This window comes from Macaca mulatta, chromosome 5 (assembly GCF_049350105.2).
Source record: "Macaca mulatta isolate MMU2019108-1 chromosome 5, T2T-MMU8v2.0, whole genome shotgun sequence".
NCBI classification, from domain to species: Eukaryota; Metazoa; Chordata; class Mammalia; order Primates; family Cercopithecidae; genus Macaca; species Macaca mulatta.
Genome location: NC_133410.1, coordinates 48,725,439 through 48,750,198, shown reverse-complemented (window position 1 = coordinate 48,750,198; position 24,760 = coordinate 48,725,439). Strand labels below are relative to the sequence as shown.

At 38.5% G+C, this 24,760-nt stretch overlaps 2 protein-coding genes across 15 annotated transcripts in view; one reads left to right on the top strand and one right to left on the bottom strand.

The window, feature by feature from the left end:
• WDFY3 (WD repeat and FYVE domain containing 3) overlaps positions 1-9,459 on the bottom strand; it is a 308,235-nt gene extending 298,776 nt beyond the window's left edge. For all 14 annotated transcript variants that reach the window (XM_015138363.3, XM_078002624.1, XM_078002623.1 and 11 more), the window contains exon 1: positions 9,023-9,459. The gene's annotated coding sequence lies outside the window, so the exon portion shown is untranslated. The remainder of the gene's footprint in view (positions 1-9,022) is intronic.
• Positions 9,211-9,681, top strand: LOC712245 (uncharacterized). Its single transcript, XM_078002634.1, has one exon. It carries the CDS (start codon positions 9,211-9,213, stop codon positions 9,514-9,516), a length of 306 nt encoding a protein of 101 aa, XP_077858760.1. The 3' UTR covers positions 9,517-9,681.
• The last annotated feature ends 15,079 nt before the right edge of the window (positions 9,682-24,760 follow it).

The window sequence follows — 24,760 nt, the reverse complement described above, 5'->3', positions numbered from 1 at the left end:
ACCACTTTATAGAGATATAAAACCAAGGCCCAACTCAGGCATAAGCATTAAAACAGCAGCAAAACCCCAAACTGAAAACAAAATCTCAGCACTTAAGTGAAATTAGTTTAGTTGGTCAAAATATATAGTGCCTACATTAAGTGGGCTAAGAGATAAAAAGTATTTCATATACCAAAAAAAAAAAAAAAAAAAAAACTACAAGGTATATCATAATGAGACTTCTCACAATGGACTATAATACTATGGAAGCTTAATAATCCAATATTTTATCATCTATTATATACAATCTATTGGACACAATAATTTTTGATTAAACAAAATGAGGGGTAAGTGACTTGCATCACTAACAGACATTGCTTTAAAGTTTTGCCTCAAGTCTTACATTTTCTGCAGATACAGTACTTGAGATATCTCAATGTCCCTCCTCTGAAGGTTCAAAGACGTGAAGGTAATGGGGTCAGACAGCACATGGAAGCCTGCGACAAGAACTGGGGATTTTGGAGTTAATGGTCACAGTTTTATGACCCTAAGAAAGGTACGTGGTAAGGCCTGATACTTTTAGACTCAAAAATCCCAAAGCCCTGCACCAGTGCAGTCAGGTAAATAAATCAACTAGTAATTATTTGTTCAACCAAATGAAACACATGAAGAAATATCATTAACTTTTTTCTGATGCTGGGCTTTTCACATTTTGCAAGACTCAAGTTTCAGTTGTTTATAGAACTGATATTCTAGATCTATTCGTGTTATAGTTATTCAAGATTTGGGGGCCAAGTAATAAATTAACCTGAAAAAATTCCAACCAAAGAAAGAAAAACAGAAGTACAAATGAGTCAAAACATTCTGCAATGAACTTTATTTATTTAACTTGGAGATACATTATTTCCACATTTCTTTACTACTGTATTTCCTTATTACTACATTTATTTACGGTGAAAGAATGCATCTCTAAGTATGTGGCATTTCTCACACACAAGATTAGTGGGAAGATAAGGCTGTCAGGAAACGTTAAGGGATTTTGGGTTCATTTAACCCATGGGTTTCAGGGAAGCAGTGGAAAAGGCAGAGGCTGGCACAGCAATATGCACTCAATCATTTACCAAGTATTTACTGAGCACCTACTGTGTATAGCTCATTGCACCAGCACTAAATGCACCGTGGTCAGCAAAACAGATTCCATGTCCACATGAGCTAGCAGTTGCTATGCAATGTAGTTGGCATCTCCTACCCAGTTTTCAGTGATTAATCCTTTGTTTAAGCAGTTCTATAATTCAACAAACATTAATTCAATGAACTAAAAATTCAGAAGTTTTTTTAAACCAGCTATTAAGTTTCATAATAGGAGTACAACCAAGAGTGCTAAGGGAACATCCAGGAGGGACAACGTAAGCACTATTCCAGGTAGAAAGAAAGGCTCAGGGGCAGGAGAGCACGGCATACTTCAAAAGTTTCAAGTAGGAGACAGGAATGCATCTCTGCCATGCAGAGGATGCAATCTAGGCTCAAACAACTGAGTTTAGAAGTCAAAGTCCTAACACTGGTCTACCCAAGACTAATGACACCTCCACCACCCTGACCTCATGGTTCACCTCCTTCAGTCAACCCCTTATTGTTCTGTGAATATGCCAAGCACCCTCCTGCTTCAGAGCCTCAGCACTTGCTCTTCTCTCAGTCCTACAATTCTCACTCCCTCGGCTGCCTCAAATCTCTTCAAATGGACCTTTACAGAGAGGCCTTCTGATCCAGACCTCTATAAATGGCAATCCCACCCATACTTTAGCACCACAATGATTGTATGATGTCACTGACAGCTATACTATAATAATATAGTATATAATACACTACGTACTATAATAACTGACAGTTATTGACAGTACAATTAACAATAAGAATACTTGTTATCTATCCCCCTCGCCACTAGAATTTAAGCTCCTTGATATAGCTCTATCACCTAGCACTGTGCCTAACAGACAGCAGACACTCAAGTCTTTTTATAAAAAATGCACAAATGAATGGCTGTCAGAGATGAGACTGCAGAAGCCGGAGTCAGGTTACAAAGAGTTTTTTATAGATTACAACCCCATATTTTAGTGCCTCTTTGATAATGACTTAAGACATATTCAAGAATTTTAAGTGAAAAAAAATAAAGGGTATACTGGAAAGACCACACAATTTCACATTTAAAAAAATTAAAACAAAGAAAAAACAATGTATTTTGGAAAGGGTGTGAGAGTAATTATAAGAAGACATGAGACTGAAGTTAAGAAGAATATTTAAAAGACCTCAAATACTTCAGCAGGGAAATACAGGCCTCAAAATTGTCTTCTAGCAGGTGGAGGTTGAAAAGGACAAACATTTACAAGATTTAAAAAACAACTGGACCTGATGCTTAAGTAAATGTGAGACATGAGGAAGACTGAGGAGTGTATGATGACTGCCCATCTCAATCTACTGATAGAACAGGTGCTAACAGCATTTACTTAAGCTGAGAAGATGGGAGAAGAAAATATATTTTGGGAGAAAGATTATGAGTTACATTTGGGCCATGCTGAGGTTGACATGCCTATGTAAATATCTCAGCAGATATGTCTAAACTAGCAGTTGGACATATCCCAGCATAAAATCAGTGGTTCAGATGTCATTAATACTTGTCACACAAACAAAACTTGATGAACTTCATGGCAGCAATAAAAATCAAATACACTTAATTATGTATAAACATTACAGTATTAGACGAGAATTAGCCTAAATGTTAAAAAGGAATGCTATAATCTTATCTATACTAATGCTTCTTAAAAGATCTGGGGATGAGTTCAAAGATAATATGATCAAATTATTTCAGTATATGAATGTTAGAAGTAAGCAAACTACCAAAAAATACCTCAATAATATAGTAAAAGTTTGCTTTTTCGGTTTTTACCAGTTTTACTTCCCATTAACTTTCCTAATTACAACTAAGACTGGGTAGGCGCAAGAAATGTAGGCTTTAGAGGCCTGTTATTTGAAAACAATATTCCTGATATGTTTACTATTCGCATTTCCTCTCATCTCTGAATAACTGTACATTCTATTAATGCTACACAGCCACTTCCCCTAACTACTCAATCTACAGATTTCTCAATGAAGACAATGCTTCCTCCTGGAAGTCCTGCCAAACTTTGAAGTCTGAGTTTCATGCCCACCCCACCTCCACACCATATGTACCTACCTACAGCACCCACACCTCACGTATGTGATACCCTGTTCAACAGTCTCTTCCACTCAACTGTAAGCTCTATCATGATAAGGACCTTGAATCTTACATGCACAACATATTTGTGCATGTATATGAACAAATGTATGAATCAATGACCGAACAAATTATCCATTTTCTATGAGAACTGTTGAGATGTTTAAACAAGCATCTTTCATTATTACAGGGTACTCAAACTGTGAATATAGCTATCCTTATTTACAATCTAACATGACTATGTCTTTTATAAGGTTACTCTTCTTATTTTAAAAAAGAGAAGGGGTCTCACTATGTTGCCCAGGCTGATCTCGAATTCCTGAGCTCAAGCAATTCACCCACCTTTGCTTCCCAAAGTGCTGGGATTACAGATATGAGCCACTGCACCTGGCAGGTTACTCTTCTAAGGGTTTTATTTAATATCACCTTCTGAATGAATGATATCTTATTCCAACGGGGCAACCCAGTATTTTACTATTTGAAAATTAAGTGTTGATATGAGGTATATGTAATTTAATCATTTGTCCACACTAAAACTATGAAATTTCAAAGACAGATTTTTTGACCAGGCACAGTAATCTCAGCATTTTGGAAGGCCGAGCAGGGCGGATCACAAGGTCAGGAATTCGAGACCAGCCTGGCTAACGTAGTGAAACCGTGTCTCTACTAAAAATGCAAAAATTAGCTAGGCATGGTGGCAGATGCCTGTAATTCCAGCTACTCAGGTGACTGAGGTAGGAGACTCGCTTGAACCCGAGAGGTGGAGGCTGCAGTGAGCCGAGATCATGCCACTGCACTCCAGCCTGGGCGACAAAAGCAAGACTCTGTCTCAAAAAAAAATAGATTTTGATACTGTGGTTTCAGAAAGAGTAGTAACTAACTTAACAGTCCTCAAGATTTTAAAATAAAAAACAATTGAATGAGTTTATAGAACTTGGTGAAATCCCATTAAAGCAAAGTGTTGGCATACGGGGAGCCACAAAGAATCTTTTTTTCCCTTGAATTCCAAGTCAAAATTGAAAAAAAAATTCTTTATGATAAATTTCTTAATTCTAATTTTTTAAACAGAGCTTTATCTACCTGTTTAAAATGGTTCATTTTTAAAATTGTTAACAGCTAAGCATTAGAATAATTCCCTAATGATGATGCCTTCACAAAAAGTAATTTTCACAACATGGAAGGTGAGTGCACAGTAAAAACTCAACAAACAGCCTTCAAAGGCTGCAGCCTTCATAGTGAGATCATAACTGATGCCCAAGCTAAAGAAAATTATTTTTTTAGAAACATCTATCATAAACTTTCTAGGTTGAATCTAAACACTACTGAAAATAAGAGTAAAAAAATTTAAAGGAGATCACTACACACATAATAAGTGGCTAAAGTTTTAATAACTGACAATACCAAGTGCTGACAAAGATGCAAAGCAACTGAAACTCTCAGATATTGCTGTAGGAATGTAAGATGATATCACCATTTAGGAAAACAATTCAGTAGTTCAATAAAAAGGTCACTGATGTTAATAAATAAACACTTATCCTAGGACCCAAAAATCCCACTCCTAGGTATTAACTCAAGAAAACTGAACATTTTTGTCCCTCACATAGACCTGTATGCAAATGTTTATAGCAGCTTTATTCATATTTGACCAACACTAGAAACAACTCAAATATCCATCAGTTTAGGAATGGATGAACAAATTGTGTTACCCTGCTGTAAAACCATGTTACTCAACAAAAACAGGAACTGTGCTGGAGCTGGCTGGTACCAGCTCATGGGAGCCCATTGTTAAATTTTCAGGAATTCTGTGAGCTGATAGCTTAATTTAGGCCATAGTGAGAGTGTTTACACTACAATGATTAGCAAATGCCACAAATCAGGGATTCTTTTTTTTTTTTTCTGAAGAGCATGTTGTTAAAACATTTCCCAGCACATCACTGAACAAACTACTGATACATGTAACAACTTAATAAATATCAAGCATTATGCTAAGTGCAAGAGAATACGAAAGGCTATGTAATGTATAATTCCATTTATATATGCTAGACCAGATAAAACTTTAAGAGCATCAATTAAATTAATGGTTTTCAGGGGCTGGGGATGTAGAGGGAGAGCACTGACTCATGACAGGCCATGAGTGAACTTTTTAGAGTAATGGAAACATCCTTTATGTCTTGACTGTGGTGGAGACTATCCAATTATAGACATTTGTTAAACTTTTACTACATGTAAATTATGCTTCAATAAACATTAAAACATTAAAGTAGAAGTCATTTCTTTTTTTTTTTTTTTTTTTCTTTTTTGAGATGGAGTCTCGCTCTGTCACCCAGGTTGGAGTGCAGCGGTGCGATCTCGGCTCACTGCAACCTTTACCTCCCCGGTTCAAGCTATTCTCCTGCCTCAGCCTCCTGAGCAGCTGGAACTACAGGTGCACACCACCATGCCAAGCTAATTTTTGTATTTTTAGTAGAGATGGGGTTTCACCATATTGGCCAGGCTGGTCTCGAACTCCTGACCTCAGGTGATCCACCAGCCTCGGCCTCTCCAAGTGCTGGGATTACAGGTGTGAGCCACCATTCCCGGTCATCATTTATTTCTTAATCATTTCATGGATGATAAATACACTACACACACCAAGGGAGAACTGGATTTATCAGTGTAAATATCAGGAAGGCCGATTTTGACTTGATATACACAGAAATATAGATTTAAAATGTTTAAAAAAAAAAAAAAAGAAAAAAGAAAGGCCTGGCACAGTGGCTCAAGCCTGTAATTCCAGCATTTTGGGAGGCAGAGGCAGGCAGATCACTTGAGCTCAGGAGTTCGAGACTAGCTTCGCCAACAGGGTAAAACCCTGTCTCCACTAAAAATACAAAAATTAGCCAGGCATGGTGGTCAGGGTCTATAGTCCCAGCCACTTGGGTGGCTGAGGCACAACAATCTCTTGAACCTGGGAGGCAGAGGTTGCAGTGAGCCCAGATCATGCCACTGCACTCCAGCCTGGGCGACACAACAAGACTCCATCTCAAAAGAGAGAGAGAAAAAAAAAAAAAAAAAGGTCAAGAAAAAAAAAGAAGAGGGGAAATCTGTAATCATAGGAAAGACTAAAATCAGAGGTGGATGATCCTTCCAAGGATGCTGTAGAAATGACCCTACTTCAGGTGTGATTTCAGACTAGTGTCATTAACATGAGGTTAGTATCATTAAGATCTCTTCATACTGGGAGTCCAGGGCTCCAAAATCTCATGATATTGTATGCTATGATAATCTCAGATATACTTTGCAATTCTAACTAAAACATCAATTACTTATTTTTACATCAATCAAATGGTATTACCGATCAAAGTCTAGTATACCCTGGTTATGAATGCTGGCTCTGACTTCAGACAATCTGGGTTCACATGTTGGCCCACCAGTGTTTGCATGACCTTAAAACAACTTGTTCTATTTCCCCAACTGTAAAATGGGATTAATATTTTCCTTCAATTTAAATGAGAATGTGTTAGAAACAACGTCTATGTGCTGAACTCTTAATCACAAACATTTCTTGGGCATAATCAGAAATGAAGGACATAAATCATCAAATGTAATTTAAAAATTTTAGCTTTCCAAATATGGAATATTTATCCTTTAATTTTCTATCTAGAAGTTCATAATCTTTTACAGAGCCATATCATTTTGAGAATGCGATCACCACACAGACTCTTCATCTAGGAAAAATTCAAATATATGCTATATTCTGCATATGATTTCTGGGGAGCCAAGGACCCTCAGAAGCATATGCATGAAATTAACAAAGAAGCAGGGCATGGTGGCTCACGCCTGTAATCCCAGCATTTAGGGAGGCTAAGGCAGGAGGATCACTTGAGGCCAGGAGTTCAAGATCAGCCTGGGCAACACAGGGAGACCCTTGTCTCTACAAAAACTACAAAAAAATCAGACAGGCATGGTGGCATGCACATGTAGTCCTAACTTCTTGGGAGGCTGTGGTGGAAGGATCACTTGGGCCCAGAAGTTCAAGGCTGCAGTGAACCATGTTCATGCCACTATACCCCAGCCTGGGTGACAGGGCAAGACCCTATCTCTAAAAAAAGAAAGAAAGAAATTAAGAACAACTGATATAAACTTTTAAAATTGCAAAGTTGAGCAGTGGAATTTAAGAATCTCTTCAAAGTAGAGAACCCAACTTAATAATGAAATATTATACTGTCATTTACTTTTTTAAAAACAGATTTTGCAAGAATAGAACATCGCATTTTCTAATTTATCCCTCCTTTTTGGAGGTGATATAAATTTTTAGAAACTTTTTTTTCTTTAAAAAAATTGTTTTCTCTATGTTGCCCATGCTGGCCTCTAACTCCTGGCCTTAAGTCATCCCCCAGCCTTGGCCTCCCAAAATGCTGGGATGACAGGCATGACCCACTGTGCCCCACGAAAAGCATGCTTATATTTCAGATGAATCCATTTTAACTCATGGAAAGAAACTAGCAGCAGAAACTTACCTTTCTAGCAGCTTGAGATAGAATGGTTCAAAGTGTTAACATACTCTACTATTGTTCAAATATCGCAGGAAGAGTTCTCAATTCTAATGTAATATATATTAAGAGTCTCATGATAAAGTTTTATCTTTTTTTAAGTGGGATTTTTTTACTAGACTTATGCACTAATACAACATGTTTTTCTATAAACTAGCATATTTTTGGTTCTATTTTATGTTGTTTGTTATGTCGCCTGATAGTCGAAACCAGTTGTTCTCAACCTGCTACCAAATACCAACCTGGAAATATGCCACTATTTAAAACGCCCAAATAATAGGGTTTTGTTTTTCCTTTTCAATTGTTTGGTTTTCAAACTACATAGTAAACCAGTTGGCAACCATTACTGAACCAAAATAGTTTTTCGTATGCATGAGCACCATTTTCCCATAGAAAACACTTAACCATTTTTAAGGTACTGGAAGTCCATGCAAGGGTTCACATATGCAGTAAATATCCTTTCAATCTGGTTGTATCACATTGTTTCTGTGAAAGGAAGACCTGATATTGCAGATTGCAGAATTAAATGGTAAAACTCAACGAAAAGCTGCACCTGAGGCTCAAACACTAGCCAGATGGCCTTTGGTCGGAAAGGTCACATCTGCGTTTTAAACCCCGCCGTAACTGTGAATGTTTGAGATGCCACCACATCCCCAGTACAAGAGAACTGGAGCATCTCTGGTTCCTTCCATAATCGAAGGGCTTCCAGCATAGGGCGTAGGGGGAGAGGCCCGAAGCCCTGGAGACAGCGCCCGAGGGATATAGGCCGCGCTCGGCTGCGTCCGGTGCGGGGAGGGGGGGCTCCGGGAGCTGAGACCCCGCGGGATGCAGAGGGGGAGCCAGGGCCTGATCCCCTACCCCCGCGAGCCAGGGCCGCCAGGTTACGCCCCCACTGCTTCCCAGAGGTAACGTCCAGCCCTCTCCTCCCCTATCCCCCGAAATATCTCGGTTCCGCTCCGCTCAGCCCGCCGCCCGTGACCCCAACCCCGACCCCGACCCGATCGCGACGGCGCCCTCCCCAGGCCGCAGCGGAGGACTCGCGCCAGGCAGCCAACCCTGGCGGCGGCGGCGGCTGCGGGCCAAGGCGGACCCTGGGGAGGACAGCAGCTGGGCCGCGGCCTGTCCCTAGGGGGAGCGGGCGCAGGGCCGCGAGTGGGCAGCGCCTCCGCCCCGCACGAACAAAGCGGCCGGGCGCGCCGGGCCGAGGCTGCGCCGCCTCTCCGGGAGCGCGGGGGGCGGGGAGGATGGCGGGGGCACTCACCTGAGGGCCGGCGGAGGGCGCGGGCGGGCCGGGCCCGGGAGCCGGGACCGCGGCAGGCCGGGGCTCCGCGCCGGGGACGCACGGGCTACGGGGAATGGGCGACCGGCGCGACGTCCGCGGCGGGGCCCAGGAGCCCCGCAGCGCGGGCCGGGGGCCGGGGCCCGGGCTCGATTCTGCGGCCGCGAGGTATGGGAACCGGTCCGCCGGGCCAGGCAGCGGTTCTAGGCGGCAGGGGCAGCGACGCTGCCGCCTTTCCCTTCTCCTGCCCCCGTCCCTGCTCCGCCGCGTCCTCGTCCTCGCTGGGTCCCCGCCGCCGCCGCCTCAGCCTCGGCGCTCCTCGGGTTTCGTCTCTCCATCAAGGCCGGGCCGACCCGCAGGGACCATCCCGGAAAGTGAGGGGTTGTTGCCGTTTCCCGCAGCTGTTGGTGGCCATCTTTAATCCTCCTCCTCCTCCTCCTCCTGCTTTCTCCACCTCCCGCTGGCTGCCTGACTGACTGACTCTGGATCCTCCTCTTTCCCCTCCTGCTCCTCCTACTGAGCCGGCCGCAGAAATTGCAGCCGCTCAGCTTCTACCCCCTCCTGCCTTTCCTTCCTCTTTCCTTACTTCCTTCCCTTCCCTCGGCTTCCCCCTCTCCCCTCACTCTCAGCGGCTGCCTTCGCCCCCGTCTGCAGGCAGCGCCGCTGGATGCTTCCAGCTGGACTTCAACCCCAGACGCGCCTCTTCCCCGCCCCGCTCCCCTCTCCCCTCTCCCACCCCTGCCCCTCTCCGCGGCGCTCACCCTTCTCAGTCCCAGTTTCTCAAAGGACTCAGCTGAGAAAGGACAACTGGGTTCCGCTTTCCTTAACCCTACACCCTTTAGCTGGATGCTGACAGCGGCGATGGAGAAACGCAAAGCTGCGTTAATTTTACTCTAGCCAGAGTATAAAAGAACTGCCCACGCCAGCTATTTTACTACGCAGCTTCGAAACTCCTGCACGCTCTTCTGTGTGGCTCCGGTCCATTATGGGACTGGAGTTGAGGATCTCGGTCTCAAATGGTGCCTTCCGTCACTGACCTTGAGTCCATTGCTTAAGATTTTAGGTTTTCCTTTTCCTTCCTGGGAGGGGCATTGTTTATACCTTTGCAGTCCCAACAAACAGTGTTTAGACCAAATAAGTATTCTTTAGTAAACCTAGAACTGCCAAGTGATCATCAGTTTGTCCGTTTGTTCCTACTCAACCCAGTAGACAATTTGGGTCACGCTTCAGTTCTGGCAGCGAAGACAAACTGAGTCAGCAGTTAGAAGTGGACTCCCTTAAACAACAGTTAGAGTGGGGAAGTGGTCATAACATCGCTCTAATGACAAACTTGTTTTTCCTAACACTGCAATCTACAGAAGTTTCAGGATTTCCTCTAATAAACATAAGGCAAGTTGGATTTGCTGTTTTCTTCTTTTTGACAATTTTGCCTTTAGAGTTGGACCCATTTGTAATGATTTACTCGTCAATTACTCCAAGGTAACAAACTTGGAGGTAACATTGCTAACAACACAGATGACATATGTGAACACTGTGTGGCGTGGAGGGGAGGGGGGTCACAGTTTTTGCTTCTCTTGGGCACTGGCTATTAAAAAAAAAAAAAAAAGCACCTTGCCCTTTCAAAATAAGACCAGTGTGTTCAAAGGTTAGTCCCTTAAACAGACCAAATGTAGGCAGAAATGTTTTTAAATGTAGTTTTAGATTCTACTTCAAAACGAGTAATGTTTTGAAAGTTCAAATATAAGATATTGTAATTATAAAAATTTAAGAGTTTCAAATCTCTTTGAAAAGAATATGCCAAAACAAACCTAAAAATATATTTTAGTGAAAATACTATATCCTTTGGTGGGGGGCAGAGCAGAATTCTGATATTTTTATTTAATCCTCACGAAGTAACCTTAATCAACCCAGTTAGGTTCAAGATTTCAGTTGCCATCTTTCAATGCCAATAATTTTTCCATTTGAAATCAACAACCTATACCAACATCTACAACTCTTTTAAACCCAAATGAAGTATTTGAGACAGCATTGTACAATACATTTTGAAATAAATTATTACAAACAAAGCACCTATATGGGTGTGTGTATGTGCTTGTGCATGTACTTTTTTTGTTGTTCTTTCTTTCCTTTTGGCCTTTTGGTGTTTATTCTTTATTTAGATTTTGTGTTCTTCCAGTCTATTTCTAGGCAAAATACCACAAAATTCTTGACTCTTAAATATTCGCTTATAAAACTGTATGTACAATAATTGGAGAAAAAAGAACGTTAGATAACATGAATATACACTGAGAAAATAGGCTGACTTCTTTTAAACATTAAGACCACCATGCATTTTTAAAGGAAGATTTTCAATTAGAGGTTTCAGGATTCTTGTCATTGTGATTTGATTTACACTGAGGGAGGAAAGAGTTACATTTTAAAATACTATAATTATATTTTTCTGTTAAAAAATATATTGCAATAAAGTTCACAAATCTATCAGTATGCAAATGCAGCTATTTTCATATTAATGTCTTACAAACTCAAAGGTTTTTCAGTGATAGACGTAAAAATAAATGTACCAAGTTTTTTTTTTTCCTTTTTACTGAAGCCACATAAACGTAAGTACTGTAATAATGGAAAAATCAGACCCTTCACATTTACTTTTTTACAGCTCTGTCATCATTACAGCCTTACCTTTGGTCTTTGTTGCCGGCTAAGTGTAGTTTCACTGTCATCTTAGGATTCGAGTATGAAAAAAAAATGGTCAAATCAGTTTTTCCTGCAACATGATTATTGTTTCGTATGTACTCACTCTCAGATAAAGTCAAGGTCCTCTATAATACAAAGAATTGTGTTAAAGTGGGATAAACCCTTTGTGCAGAGGCCAGATGGAAAGAGATCTAGGCATGTGCAGCAAACTCCTCTGGGAATAGAGGAGCAAGCATGAAGGGCTATTTCTAAACAGTTCTGCACTGGGAGGCTGATCTCCAACTTACAATTCATGAATAAGGTGATTGTGGAGAATAATAACCAAGAGGCTATCTGTGACAATAAGCAAACAGAACTCATATTTGCTTTTAACATGATTGAAAATTCTTATGAACATGAATGAGTGAAGCATAATTTTAAATGAAGGAAAATGGAGATAAAGGGTTCATGAAAAATATCTAAAAGTAAGAGGAAGAAAAAATAATAGAAAAGAGCAATTTTGGAAAATTGTTAATACATATTAACAGTTTGCTATTTAAACAATTATTTACTTTATGTTAACTTTTTGTTAACATGTTTGCTTTTAAGACTATACAAGAAATAATTTAAACTTGGTCAGGTAGCATTATCCCAGAGATGAGTATATGTAATTAGAATTTTGAGATATTTATTCTAAAACATAGAGTGGTAAATGATGCTGTGACACAAAAATCAAAAGGAATGGAAGTGTTAATTGACATATTTAAAAATTACTGAGCCACTATATTATGTAAGAATTATATTAAATATATATTTCTATTTTTCCAGGCTACTAGATGCAACAATAGAATTACCATATTGTTTTTCCTGGTTTGAAAGGACCAGATGGAAACAAACTGGGCAAGCCAATGAACGTCTCTGGGGATTATGGGAATTGAGTGTCTATGAAAACCATATTCCAGAAAAGAATATAGTCTTAGGTAAATGTTCTTATAATCTACATTCTTTAGAAAAGACAATATCTGTTCTGCATCTTCCTCTTTAGGTGGACTGTCTAAAATATCAAGTGAATAATGACAAGCCATGTTTATCTGCACTGATTGAAATCTAGTATCATTCTTCACTCCTCAATTTACAGAACTGCTTATAATTGACTGATGAGCTGTCTCTGAGACAGGGCCATTTATAGTCATTACTGCACTCTAACTGGGGAGAAATCCTTTTAGAAAGTTCTAATTAGAGACTTTTTCTGTTATTTTTCTTATACATACATTCAAAAGAGGTACTGGAGAGTTTGTTTTGTTTTGGGAAGGGGCATGTGTGTAGCTCAATGTATTGTTTTTCTTCATACTTAGTAATATGTAATAAAGCTTCTTTAAACTATAAAGAGTTACAGGCTCACAGGAGGAAAGAGAATAGTGTCATGTTTTGCCCTTGTTCATCATAATTATCAGCACTATAATAGAGACGGGGGTTGAAGGCTTTGATTATTAATAAATTCTATTTCTACTTAAAGGTCCTCTTCATCTTCAGTTCCTGTATGTTTCTCTGTGGAGAGTTCAGACTTTTAGAACCAGTATGCTTACAATGTTTTTACAGGATAAATACACTTGACCCTTGAACAACACAGGTTTGAACTATGCAAATCCACTTCTGTGTAGATTTTCTGCCACCTCGGCCACCACCAAGACATCAAGAACAACTCTTTCTCTTCCTCCCCCTTCTCAGCTTATTTAACCTGAAGATGATGAGGATGAAAACCTTTATGATGATGCTTCTCCACTTAATGAATCATGAATATATTTTCTCTTCTTTATGATTTCCTTAATAGCATTTTCTTTTCTCTGGCTTTATTGTAAAGGTAAGTATATAATACATATACAAAATATATGTGAATCAACTATGTTATCAGTAAGGCTTCTGGTCAACAGTGGACTATTAGTAGTTACGTTTTCGGGGATTCAAATATTACACACAGATTTTCAACTGTGCAGAGGCCAGGGAGGGCATCAGCACTCCTAACCCTGGCGTTGTTCAAGGGTCAACTGTATAGTAGTATACACATTGAGCTTATTTCACTCATTAAAAATTGTAGTGAAAAATTATTCAAGTGGCTCAGTGTAGCTCATCTAGTGCAAACTTTGTAGCAATTTGAATGAAATCCAGGTCTCCTGACTCAGTCTCAAGTCCCATAACTTCAGAATTGACAGGGCTCATCTCAGAGGAGACAAACTCAACCAAAGAAACTTTTAACTGTGCCATCTTCGGTTAAATATAATTTAAACTTAATTTCCAGAATTAATGTTCAGCGTTGACCTTTCTTAGAAATGAAGCTAAGGAATAAAGTAAATAAACAGGGTTTTCGTATTTACAAAAATGAGAACAATTATTTGCAATTAAAGTAAAAAGCAAATTTAAAGAGTTTAAGAGAGCTCAAGTTGACTAAAAAATGTGCGATTTTTTGAAACCTAAAACAACCCCTATTCTATAACATTTATTTATGGTTCAAAAAGTATAAAGTTAACTCAAAAATACTGTGTTATTTCATGGATTAAGTTAAAATTGTGTTGCAAGACTCAGGAAACAAACCTCAGTTAACTAAATAAAGTAAAACACTGCCATCTGCTGACTAGAATGAAAAATTAGTGGGTCTTTTACCATCTGTAACTAGCGAGAGGTCTCTGTTAATTTATTCCATAACTCTTAAAGTACGCTAAAAAACACTATGCTGGGTGATACAAAATTACTCAGTCTCCTAGATGGACACCTAGGACTATACCCTATGCTACCGTATTAGTTAGGGTTCTCCAGACAGACCAAACCAATAGGATATAGATATAGATACAGGAGAGGGGATTTATTAGGGGAATTGGCTCATGCAATTTTGAAGGCTGACAAGTCCCAGGACAGGCCGTCTGCAAACTAGAGACCCTGGAGTGCCAGTAGCGTGGCTCATTCCAAGTATGTAGGCCTGAGAACCCAGAGGGGAGCTGGTGTGAGTCCTGATATCGAAAGGCTGGAGAGCCTGTCATTCTCATGTCCAAGGGCAGAAGAGTGTAACCCAACTTTAGGACAGAGAGACCAATTCACTTTTCCTCTGTTTTGTTCTGTCTGGGCCTCCAGCTGCTTGCATGGTGCCCACCCACATTGAGGGTGAATCTTTCCCACTTAGTCCACACAGACTCACACTCCAATCGCCTCTAGAAACACCCTCACAGACACACCCCAAAATAATGCTTTACCGCTTATCTATATATTCATTAATCCAGTCAGGTTGATACCTAAAATTAATCATCACAACTAGCATGTGGTGGTGGTGGTGATCATTATTCGAACAGTTAAATCTGACCATAATCAGTAATGCAGCAATAATAGGGTTTAAATATAAATGAGGAAATAAAGTTATTATCTCGAAATTTTGAATCTAGAAAAATTTTACATTAAAACTTATTTAAGGCTGGGTGTAGTGGCTCACACCTGTAATTCCAGCACTTTCAGAGGCCAAGGCATGCAGATCACTTAAGGTCAGGAGTTTGAGACCACCCTAGCCACCATGGTGAAAACCTGTCTCTACTAAAAATACAAAATTTAGCTGGATGTGGTGACAGGCACCTGTAATTCCAGCTGAGGCTGAGGCGGGACAATCACTGGAACCTGGGAGGCGGAGGTTGCAGTGAGCCAAGCCGAGATTGCATCATTGCGCTCCAGCTGGGCTACAGAGCGAGACTGTGTCTCAAAAAAAAAAAAAAAAAAGAGCTTTAAATTGTATAACTACAGTAAAATTAATTTGGAAAATAAAAAAATTTAAAGTTTAAGTCATGACCTAATTACTTCACTCTGCAAATATTTGAGTGGTTACCATGCCAGAAACTAGATTGCCTGCAAGAGATATAATAAATACCTACTGTCTACCTTTATGGAGCTTACAGTCTAGAGAAAGAGATAGATATCAACCAGGAATGATAGTGTCTTAAGAACTATAACAAGATGGTACAGGAGTACCTCCTTCTGCTCTAGTGGGGCACACGAATTATTATCAACTCATACAAATTACAGTATAATAAGTATTTACTCCTGTCCTCAATTACTATAAATAATCCTTGGACTTATTCAAAGCTATATTTTGAGCTTTCTGTCTGAGTGGAGTTTTTGTTGTATTGCTTTACTCAGAAACCTCAAAAGGTTTATAACATTTCAATTTCTCCCATTCCCTGCATCAAATCCATTACCAAGTATTGCCAATTTTACTTCCAAATAACTCTCAAATATAAATAACTCTTCCCATTTTCTCTGGTACTACCCTACTCTCATATTTTCAACTGAGATAACCTTTTATCTAGTCTACCCACATTCACTTGAATCTCTTCCAATCCATTGTTTCTGTTTACAAATTTTCAGTGGTTCTTGGGACCTGGCATAGTTGGCCAAACATCCACCTCTCTAATGTCAACATAAGCCATAATTTAATGCACTTTCTCTACTGCTATTACCCTGGCCTGTTCAGTCCCTTCTCCTTGACATGCTCCCTTTGCCACAGGGCCTTTGCACAGTCTATTTCCTGTCTCTATTCTTCATCTACTTGAACAATGTCTTCACTGAATTATCTAAGTCACAAATCCCACCATTAAATTTTTCATAGAACAACTCAATCTTCCTTGATAGCACTAATCAAGGATGCAGTTTTATAGTTTTTTATGTTATGATGTGGTTTATGCCTGTAAATTCAATGAGGACAATAACTGTGTTTTGACTCTTTATTGGTCCAGTTTTGGTAAGACCAGTTAACATTATAAAATTCTTCAATATCAGAGTAAAGAAGTTTTGAATCAAGCAATTGACACCTATCATAACTTAATGAAGTACACACATTTAACAGATGAATAAAATATGCTGGATTATTGATGATTCCAAACATATTTAATTTATAATTTTTTCCTGTTTATTTCATATATGTTATGACAAGACTAGAAAACATATTTTTTTCTTTAACACTGGCTATTGGGCCCTGCTATCCTAATCAGAATGTGTGCTAATTTGAGGGCACTCTATCCTCAAGGCAATGTCATATTTGAGGAGCAACTGTGAATGAAGTCAAACATTGACATAGTTTTTTTGACATCTTCTCTATCACTGCAATATTTTGTGTTTCCTCTTTTGCTCTTCCTTATCACTTGACATTTCTGCCACCATTATATAATCTTTAAAAATCAAGTTCCTTTTTTGCTGTTGTGCTTTTGAAACTTCCAGATGATGGGATGGGGTAGAGAGACACAATAACAAACAAAATAACCAAACACACAACCTACTTTATTTAAAATTTTTAAAGTTACTTTATTTAAAAATTTTCCTCAATAGCTGGGATTTATAGATAGAACCAGTCACGAACAAATAGAGTTATATTTACTTGCCTTATCAAGAAATTAAATCATTCTGAATTCATAGTGAGACTATAAAATCAATTATGTTATGTATATAATATCATTTATTTTCCTTAAAAAAAATTTTTTTAAAGTAGAGACAAGGTTTCGCCATGTTGTCCAGGTTAGTCTCTAACTCCTGGGCTCAAGTGATCCTCCTGCCTGGACCTCCTAAAGTGCTGAGATTACAGGCATAGGCCACCACTCCCAGCCTCATTTAAAAAAATAAATAAATCCAAGTTTAATTTAATGACATACTATGACGGTTAATTTTATGTGTCAACTTACCTGGGCCATGAAGTACCCAAATATTTGGTTAAACATTATTCTGGGTGTGTCTGTGAGGATGTTTCTGGATGAGATCGACATTTGAATCAGTAGACCGAGTAAAGCAGCTTGCCCTCCCCTATGTGAGTGGACCTCATCCAATCTGCCCAAGGCCCAAATGGAGCAAAAAAAGTGGAGAAAGGGAGAATTTACTCTCTGCCTGACTGTCTTTGACTTGGAACGTCAGTCTTCTCCTGCTTTCATACTTGGACTCAGACTGGAACTATATCATCAACTCCCCTGGGTCTCCGGCTTGCCAACTGCAGATCTTACGATTTCTAAGCTTCCATAACCAGCTAAGTCAATTCATTATGATAAATCTATGTATCTATGTATCTATCTATGTATTATCTACATATCTATCATATATCTATTATCAATCATCTATATATATATCATCAATTATCTATCTATCTATCCATCTATCTATCTATCTATCTATCATCTATCTAATGTTCTATTTCTCTGGAGAACCCAGACTAATGCACATACCATGACATTAAATACTAACTATAATTGCATGGATTTTACACAATTTAAAGATAGCTATGTTGATTAATTTTGGTATTAAATTCCAAGTGATGCCAGTTGCAGTGGCTCACGCCTGTAATCCCAGCACTTTGGGAGGCCAAGGAGGGTGGATCATGAGGTCAGGAGTTCGAGACCAGCCTGACAAACATCATGAAACCCTGTCTCTACTAAAAATACAAAAATTACCTGGGCATGGTGGCAGGTTCATGTAATCCCAACTACTCAGGAGGCTGAGGCAAGAGACTCGCTTGAACCCAGGAAGTGGAGGTTGCAGTGAGTGGAGATTGCACCACTGCACTCTAGCCTGGGTGACAGAGTGAGACTCCATCTCAAAAAAAAAAAAAAAAAACAAAAAAAAACAAAAAAAAACCTTCCAAGTGATTTTATCTTGTATATCCCTCTGCCTATTTACAAAATAAGAATGAATATTTATGTACACACAGACACACACATGCCCACACACAAAAACACAATCCTTGGTCCTTTAAATATTTCCAAGTCTCTTTATTGTTCAGATGGGGGGAAAAAATCTCCCAATCTCCATTTTTTTCCTCTCTGAAGTTTTTAAAAGAGTGCTCCATTTATACTTTATTTCTCCACTTAAATCTCTAATACTCATTCTTTAGTTACCTGTTACTAGCTTCCAACTTTACTACTCTGTTGAAACTGCTCTTACCAAAGTCATCAGTGTTCTCCTAATTCAACATAAAGCAGTATCTTCCATCTTATTCTAGAAGTTCTCTGTCCTTATTTTGGCAATTATGATTCTTCTTTTCCCTGATACTGTCTAGTCCCTTCTTCCTGGTTCCTCTCAAATTCTCTACCTGCCCCTTGCAGATAGTGCTCTAAAGTGACAGCTTCATTCTCTCAATCCTTTCAGTAATTCTAATGAATTCAGTTCTTTACACTGATTACATAAATTAATATCTCCAACCCAGACCTTTCCCAACACTTTCAGTCTCATATCCAGTTGCCTACTAGATACTTCATACTCAGTTCTCTAAAACTACAATTATCATCTTCCCTAAACTGATTCTTATTCCTATTTCCTCTATCTCAGATATAATAATCTTCATTTAACCTTCTTTCTTATGAATGGAAATACCAGTATAAAGAGCAATGTCTGTAACACATGCAGGTATAATAAATTGCATTATTGTTCACAAATATTTGCTGCCCATTCATAAGAGATAGTTGTACTTTCCTGCCTATTGACATAGCTTAACTATGCAACTTACTAAATATAAGTGTAAATGACTGCATTACTTTCCAGCAGATACTTAAGAGCCAGAATATCGTTTGTCATGCTTTTTTTGCCCTATGCCAGACAACCAGCAGTATTCTAGATGCTCCATCAGCTTGGGTGCTGGTATGAAGGTGATGTGGTACAGAGCTGCAGCCAACCTGCAAGGAAGTAGTAGCGTGACTGAAAATAAAGCTTTGAAGTTGTAATGACTGAAATTTGGGGATCATTTGTCAACACATCCAAAAGCCAATACTGACTGATCTGAGGCTGGAAAAGTTTTAACCACAGAATTGTATTTTCATCTATATATAGTCATGACAGGTAAAGGTCAACAGAAAGACATTCTCAAATATGCAAAGGCTATGAGACAACCTTTATATAATTTTTAAAATGCCTTAGATATTTCTCCAAAAAGTGAAATATGAAACAAAATTAAGAGAGAGTGAAAATTAAGGGTTTGAAATGAAGAACTGCAAGCATTGAAACTTGGTAAAAAGGGAGCTGAAAATGGCTGTAAATTTGCTTATAAACTAAATACAACGATCGTATAAACATTGAATAAGGAAATATATATAATATTAATGTAATGACACTTTGGATCTAGATTCCATGTTATATTAACAAAGACTGAAAAGTTGGAAACGGAAAAAGTTAACTAAATTTGCCCAGGCATGGTGGCTCACTCCTGTAATCCCAGCATTTTGGGAGGCGGAGGCAGGTAGATTGCTTGAGCCTAAGAGTTTGAGACCAGCTGAGGCAACATGGTGAAACCCCGTATGTGTTAAAAAAAAAAAAAAAAAAAAACTTTGTATGGTGGTGTATGCCTATAGTCCCAGTTACTTGCGATACTGAGGTGAAATTTACAAAATTCATTATATTAAATAGAGAGAATTCAATATAGAATATTTTACTTTCAATTCTGACTATTATGGAAGTAGAGGTTAAATAACGATGTTAAAATTCTTAAAGATAGTTTATAGAGGCTTTTAAAGATGGCAAGATAAAAATATTTTTAAAAGTTTGATCCTCCCCCTTGAAACTTACTAATACTGAAAAAATAAAAAATAACAATGTAGGAAAAACAACCAACCAACCAACTTCATCTTCAATGAAACAAGGAAATTATACAACCCTAAGTTACAAAAAAGGAAGCAGCAATAAAGTAAAATGAGGAAAGAGGCTGATTGCCAAGAACCAAAGCATGCCTTCTCCAATCGTGAGCAGAACAAAGATTTCTCTCAAAGGAAGAGAAACAATCCTGAAAAATTGTGACTAGAGTAGCAAAATCTGAACCTGGGGGAACCTCAGAAGTGGAATGTCTAGTTTAAAGGAGAGGTGGAACTAAAGAAGAAACCAGGCTGGTATGTCAGCTCTACAACCTTCAGCCTATTCTGTGAGCCACGGAGATTGCTAGAAGTAAAGCAGAGTGAGGAAAGGAAGAGAAGAACCAGAAATCTCGTGTCACTCTTCACTCCTATGCAGAATTTTTTGTCAGTAACTCATTGACAAGCACCATGTCTCTGGGCAAACACTAGTTATAAGGAAGGCAAGGAAAATAACTAGCTAGCTATTACAGTTTCTATGTTAGAGACAGGCAAGGGAAAAGGATGAGTGAATCTGTAATTTCTATTACTACGAGAAAAAAAGACAGAATGTAAGAATATATTTTAAAAGGAAAAAAAGAACATAAATAAACTGCAGAAGAAGAGCATACTGTGCAAGGTAAATTACCTACTAAATATTCCCAGAGTTAAAATAAACACTTCCTTGTAATCTCTGTAGTGGGTTCAATAGTGTCTCTTTCTAATTATGTTTACCCAGAACCTTAGAATGTAATCTTTATTAAGAAATAATTCTTTGAAAATGCAATTTGGAAGGTGTGATCCTACTGTATTAAGGTGGGCCCTAAATCCAGTGACTGGCATCCTATGAGAAGAGGAGAGGACATACGGAGACATACGCAGGAAAAAAGGTCATGTCACAGTGGAGGCAAAGATTGGGGTGATGCAGCTACAAACCACAGAACACCAAGGATTTCTAAGAGCTGCCAGAAGCTTAGGAAAAGGCAAGGAAGTTTTCTGCCCTACAGCTTTCATGGGGAACATAGCCATGTCAAAACCTTAATTTCAGAATTCTAGCCCTGAGAATTGTAAATCAATAAATTTCTTTTGTTTTAAGTCAGCCACTTTGTTATAGCAGCCCTAGGAAACTAACACAGTCTTCAAGAAATTACATACAACGTCACTGTGGTGGGCAGACTCTAAGATCACCCGCCATAACCCTTGCCTCCTGGTGCTCAGATCCTTGCATCCTCTCCTTGACTGTGAGTAAGACCTATGATTTATTTCTAACCAATAGAATACGGTGCAAATAGGAAGGGATGATGATTTTGTGCATGTGATTACATCACATAAGATTGTAGCCTATCGTGATCCTGGCTGGCTTTGAAAAAGCAAGCTACCATATTCCCAGATGTCATAGGAAGACAGCCACAGGGCAAGAGAGCCACATAGGAAGAGTGCAGCCTCTGGTCAATAGCCAACAAAAAATTGAGCCCTCAGTGTAGTAGTCTGCCAGGAACTGAATTCTGCCAGGAACGATGTTGAGTTTGCAAGCAGATCCTTCAGTTGAGCCTCAGATGAGACTGCAACCCCAGCTAACACCTTGATTGCAGCCTTGTGAGACCCTCAAAGCAGAAGACCCAGCTAAGTGATGCTCAAACTCCTGACCCATAGAAATTGTGAGATAACACGTGTGTGGTCCTAAGCCACTACGTTAGTGATAATATTGTTATGGAATGATAGAGAACCAGTACAATGTCCTTTCTAGAAGAAGACCTCTAACAAGAGAATAAAGAGTTCAATAAAAAAGTAAGGCATCCGAAGAGGAAAATGTGGAGATAAAAGAGCTCAGAAAATTAATGGAAGAGCTAAAAAATGGTAGGAGAATAAATAGAAGAAAAACACATAATTGAATACACAATCTAAAGAAATCACACAATACACAATAAAAAATGACAGTGATATAAAAATCATATTTAATATGGGGAAAAAGATACGCATGCCTTTCATTTAGGCATAATGAAATAAAATAGATTTGAGGAAGAGATAGAAATTGAGAAAGAAAATAAAGCGAACAAAATTAAATAAATAGTAAAAAAAAAAAAAAGTACAAAATACATTCTGGAATTGAAGACCAGATTTGCAGATTTAAAAAGCAAACTCTGTCTAAGAGAAAAAGTGATTCCGAATCATGTCACCAAAACATGTCCTGGTGCAAGTTTGAATTTTAGGAATAAAGACAAAATTTTATGAAAATTTTATGCAGAAAAGCAAGTAGCATTCCATTTAAAAAGAATCAGGTTTTACCTGGAGTTTTCCATAGTAATAGTTTAATGCTGGAGAACAGAAAGAATGTCTACAACATTCTGAGGGAAATAAAATGTGACTTTAAAATTTATCCCTAGACAAGTTTTCCTTCAACTACAAAAACAAAAACACATATTTCCAAGGGTAGAGAAATTGAGGGGATACATTTCCTGTAAGTTCTACTTTAAGAAACGTAGAATACAAGAATAAAGAAACTAGGGAAAAGAGAATGATAGTGAATACAATTCCTTTAAGTATAAAATCACAACTAAAACATGTCAAGAATTTTGACTGCAAAATAAAATGTAAATGTTATTAATCTTGACATTATGAACTTAGTAAGTAATACAAATCTGGGAGAGATTGATGGAAGAAACTGTAAGTGCACTAACCTCCCAGTTTTCCATAGACAAAAGGAGAGGCTAGTAGAGGAAACTGTTAGTAGACAACTCTCCCAGGCTTCCACAGTCAAAAGGCTGTGGATATAGCATAATTTACACATGCAGTCTAAAAAAAGCACTTCCAACCTTTTAATGTTTATCTTACTATAGAGGAAAGTTTCAGAAACTTATTTTTTGTGGTAAAGAAACATTTACTTCAAGTACACCAATTCTTTCAGCTTTACTTCAGTTTCTTCTTTCATTAAATTAGATTTTAAGTGAACATAATTAAATTAGCCGGGTGTGGTGGTGCATGCCTGTAATCCCAGCTACTCGGGAGGCTGAGGCAGGCAAATTGCTTGAACCCAGGAGGCGGAGGTTGTGGTGAGCCGAGATCACGCCATTGCACTCCAGCCTGGGCGACAAAGCAAGACTCCATTAAAAAAAAAAAAAGTGAACATAATTACTAAAAAGAATAATAAAATGAAAATCCTTCAATCCCATTTTATATGATTCTATTTGCATAATTAAACATAGAGAAGTGAAATTATGGTAAACAAAGTTTAGTGATGGTTGTTTTTGGGCTAAAAGGCTAGGAATAGAACTTGCAATCCCCTCTGAATTTTGGGAATTGTTTAGACTGTTTAATGATAAATGTAGATCACTTTCAGAAAACTAATTTTTCTTACATATAAATCTTAATTACAGTCACACCTCATTTTATTGCACTTAGCTTTATTTCACTTTGCAGATATTGTGATGTTTACAAATTGAATGCTTGTGGCAATTCTGAGTCTAAAAGTCTATTGGTGCCATATTCCCAACAGCATGTTCTTACTTCATGTCTCCAGGTCACATTTTGGTAATTCTCAAAATATTTCAAATTTATTATTATTATTATATTTTTCTGTGGTGATTTGTGATCAGTAATCTTTAATGTTACTGTTGTAATTGGCGGTGTCAGGAACTTTGTCCAGAGATGGTAGTGAATTTAATCAATAAATGTGTGCACAGTTTCTGACTGTCCACCAGCTGGCTGCTCCCCGAGTCCGTTCCTTTCTTATTGGGCCTTTCTACACCGTGATACACAACAGTATTAAGATCAGGCCAATTAGAAACCCTACAATGGCCTCTAAGTGCTCAAGAGAAAAGAAGAGTCACACATTTCTCACTCTAAATCCAAAACTAGAAATGATTAAGCTTAGTGAGGAAGGCATGTTGAAAGTCAAGATAGATTCAAAGATAGGCTTCTTGTGCCAAACAGCCCAGTTGTGAGTGAAAAGAAAAAGTTCTTGAAAAAAACTAACAGTGGTTCTCCAGTGAACACATGAATGATGAGAAAGTGATAATGCAGACAATTTGCTGATAATGCAGACAGTTTTAGTAGTCTGCATAGAAAATCAAACCGGCTACGACATTCCCTTAAGCCAATGCCTAGTCCAGATCAAGACTCTAACTCTCTTCAATTCTATGAAGGCTCAGAGAGGGGAGGAAGCTACAGAAGGAAAGCTGGAAGCTAGCAGAGGTTGGTTCATGAGGTTGAAGGAAAGAAGCCATCTTCATAACATAAAAGTGCAAGATGAAGCAGCAAGTGCTGATATAGAAGCTGCAGCAAGTTATCCGGAAGATCTAGCTAACATCATTGATGAAATTGACTACATAAACAACAAATTTTCATTGTAGACAAAACAGCCATCTATTGGAAGAAGTTGTCATCAAGGATTTTCGCAGCTAGAGAGAAGTCAATGGCTGGCTTCAAAGTTTCCAAGGACAGACTGACT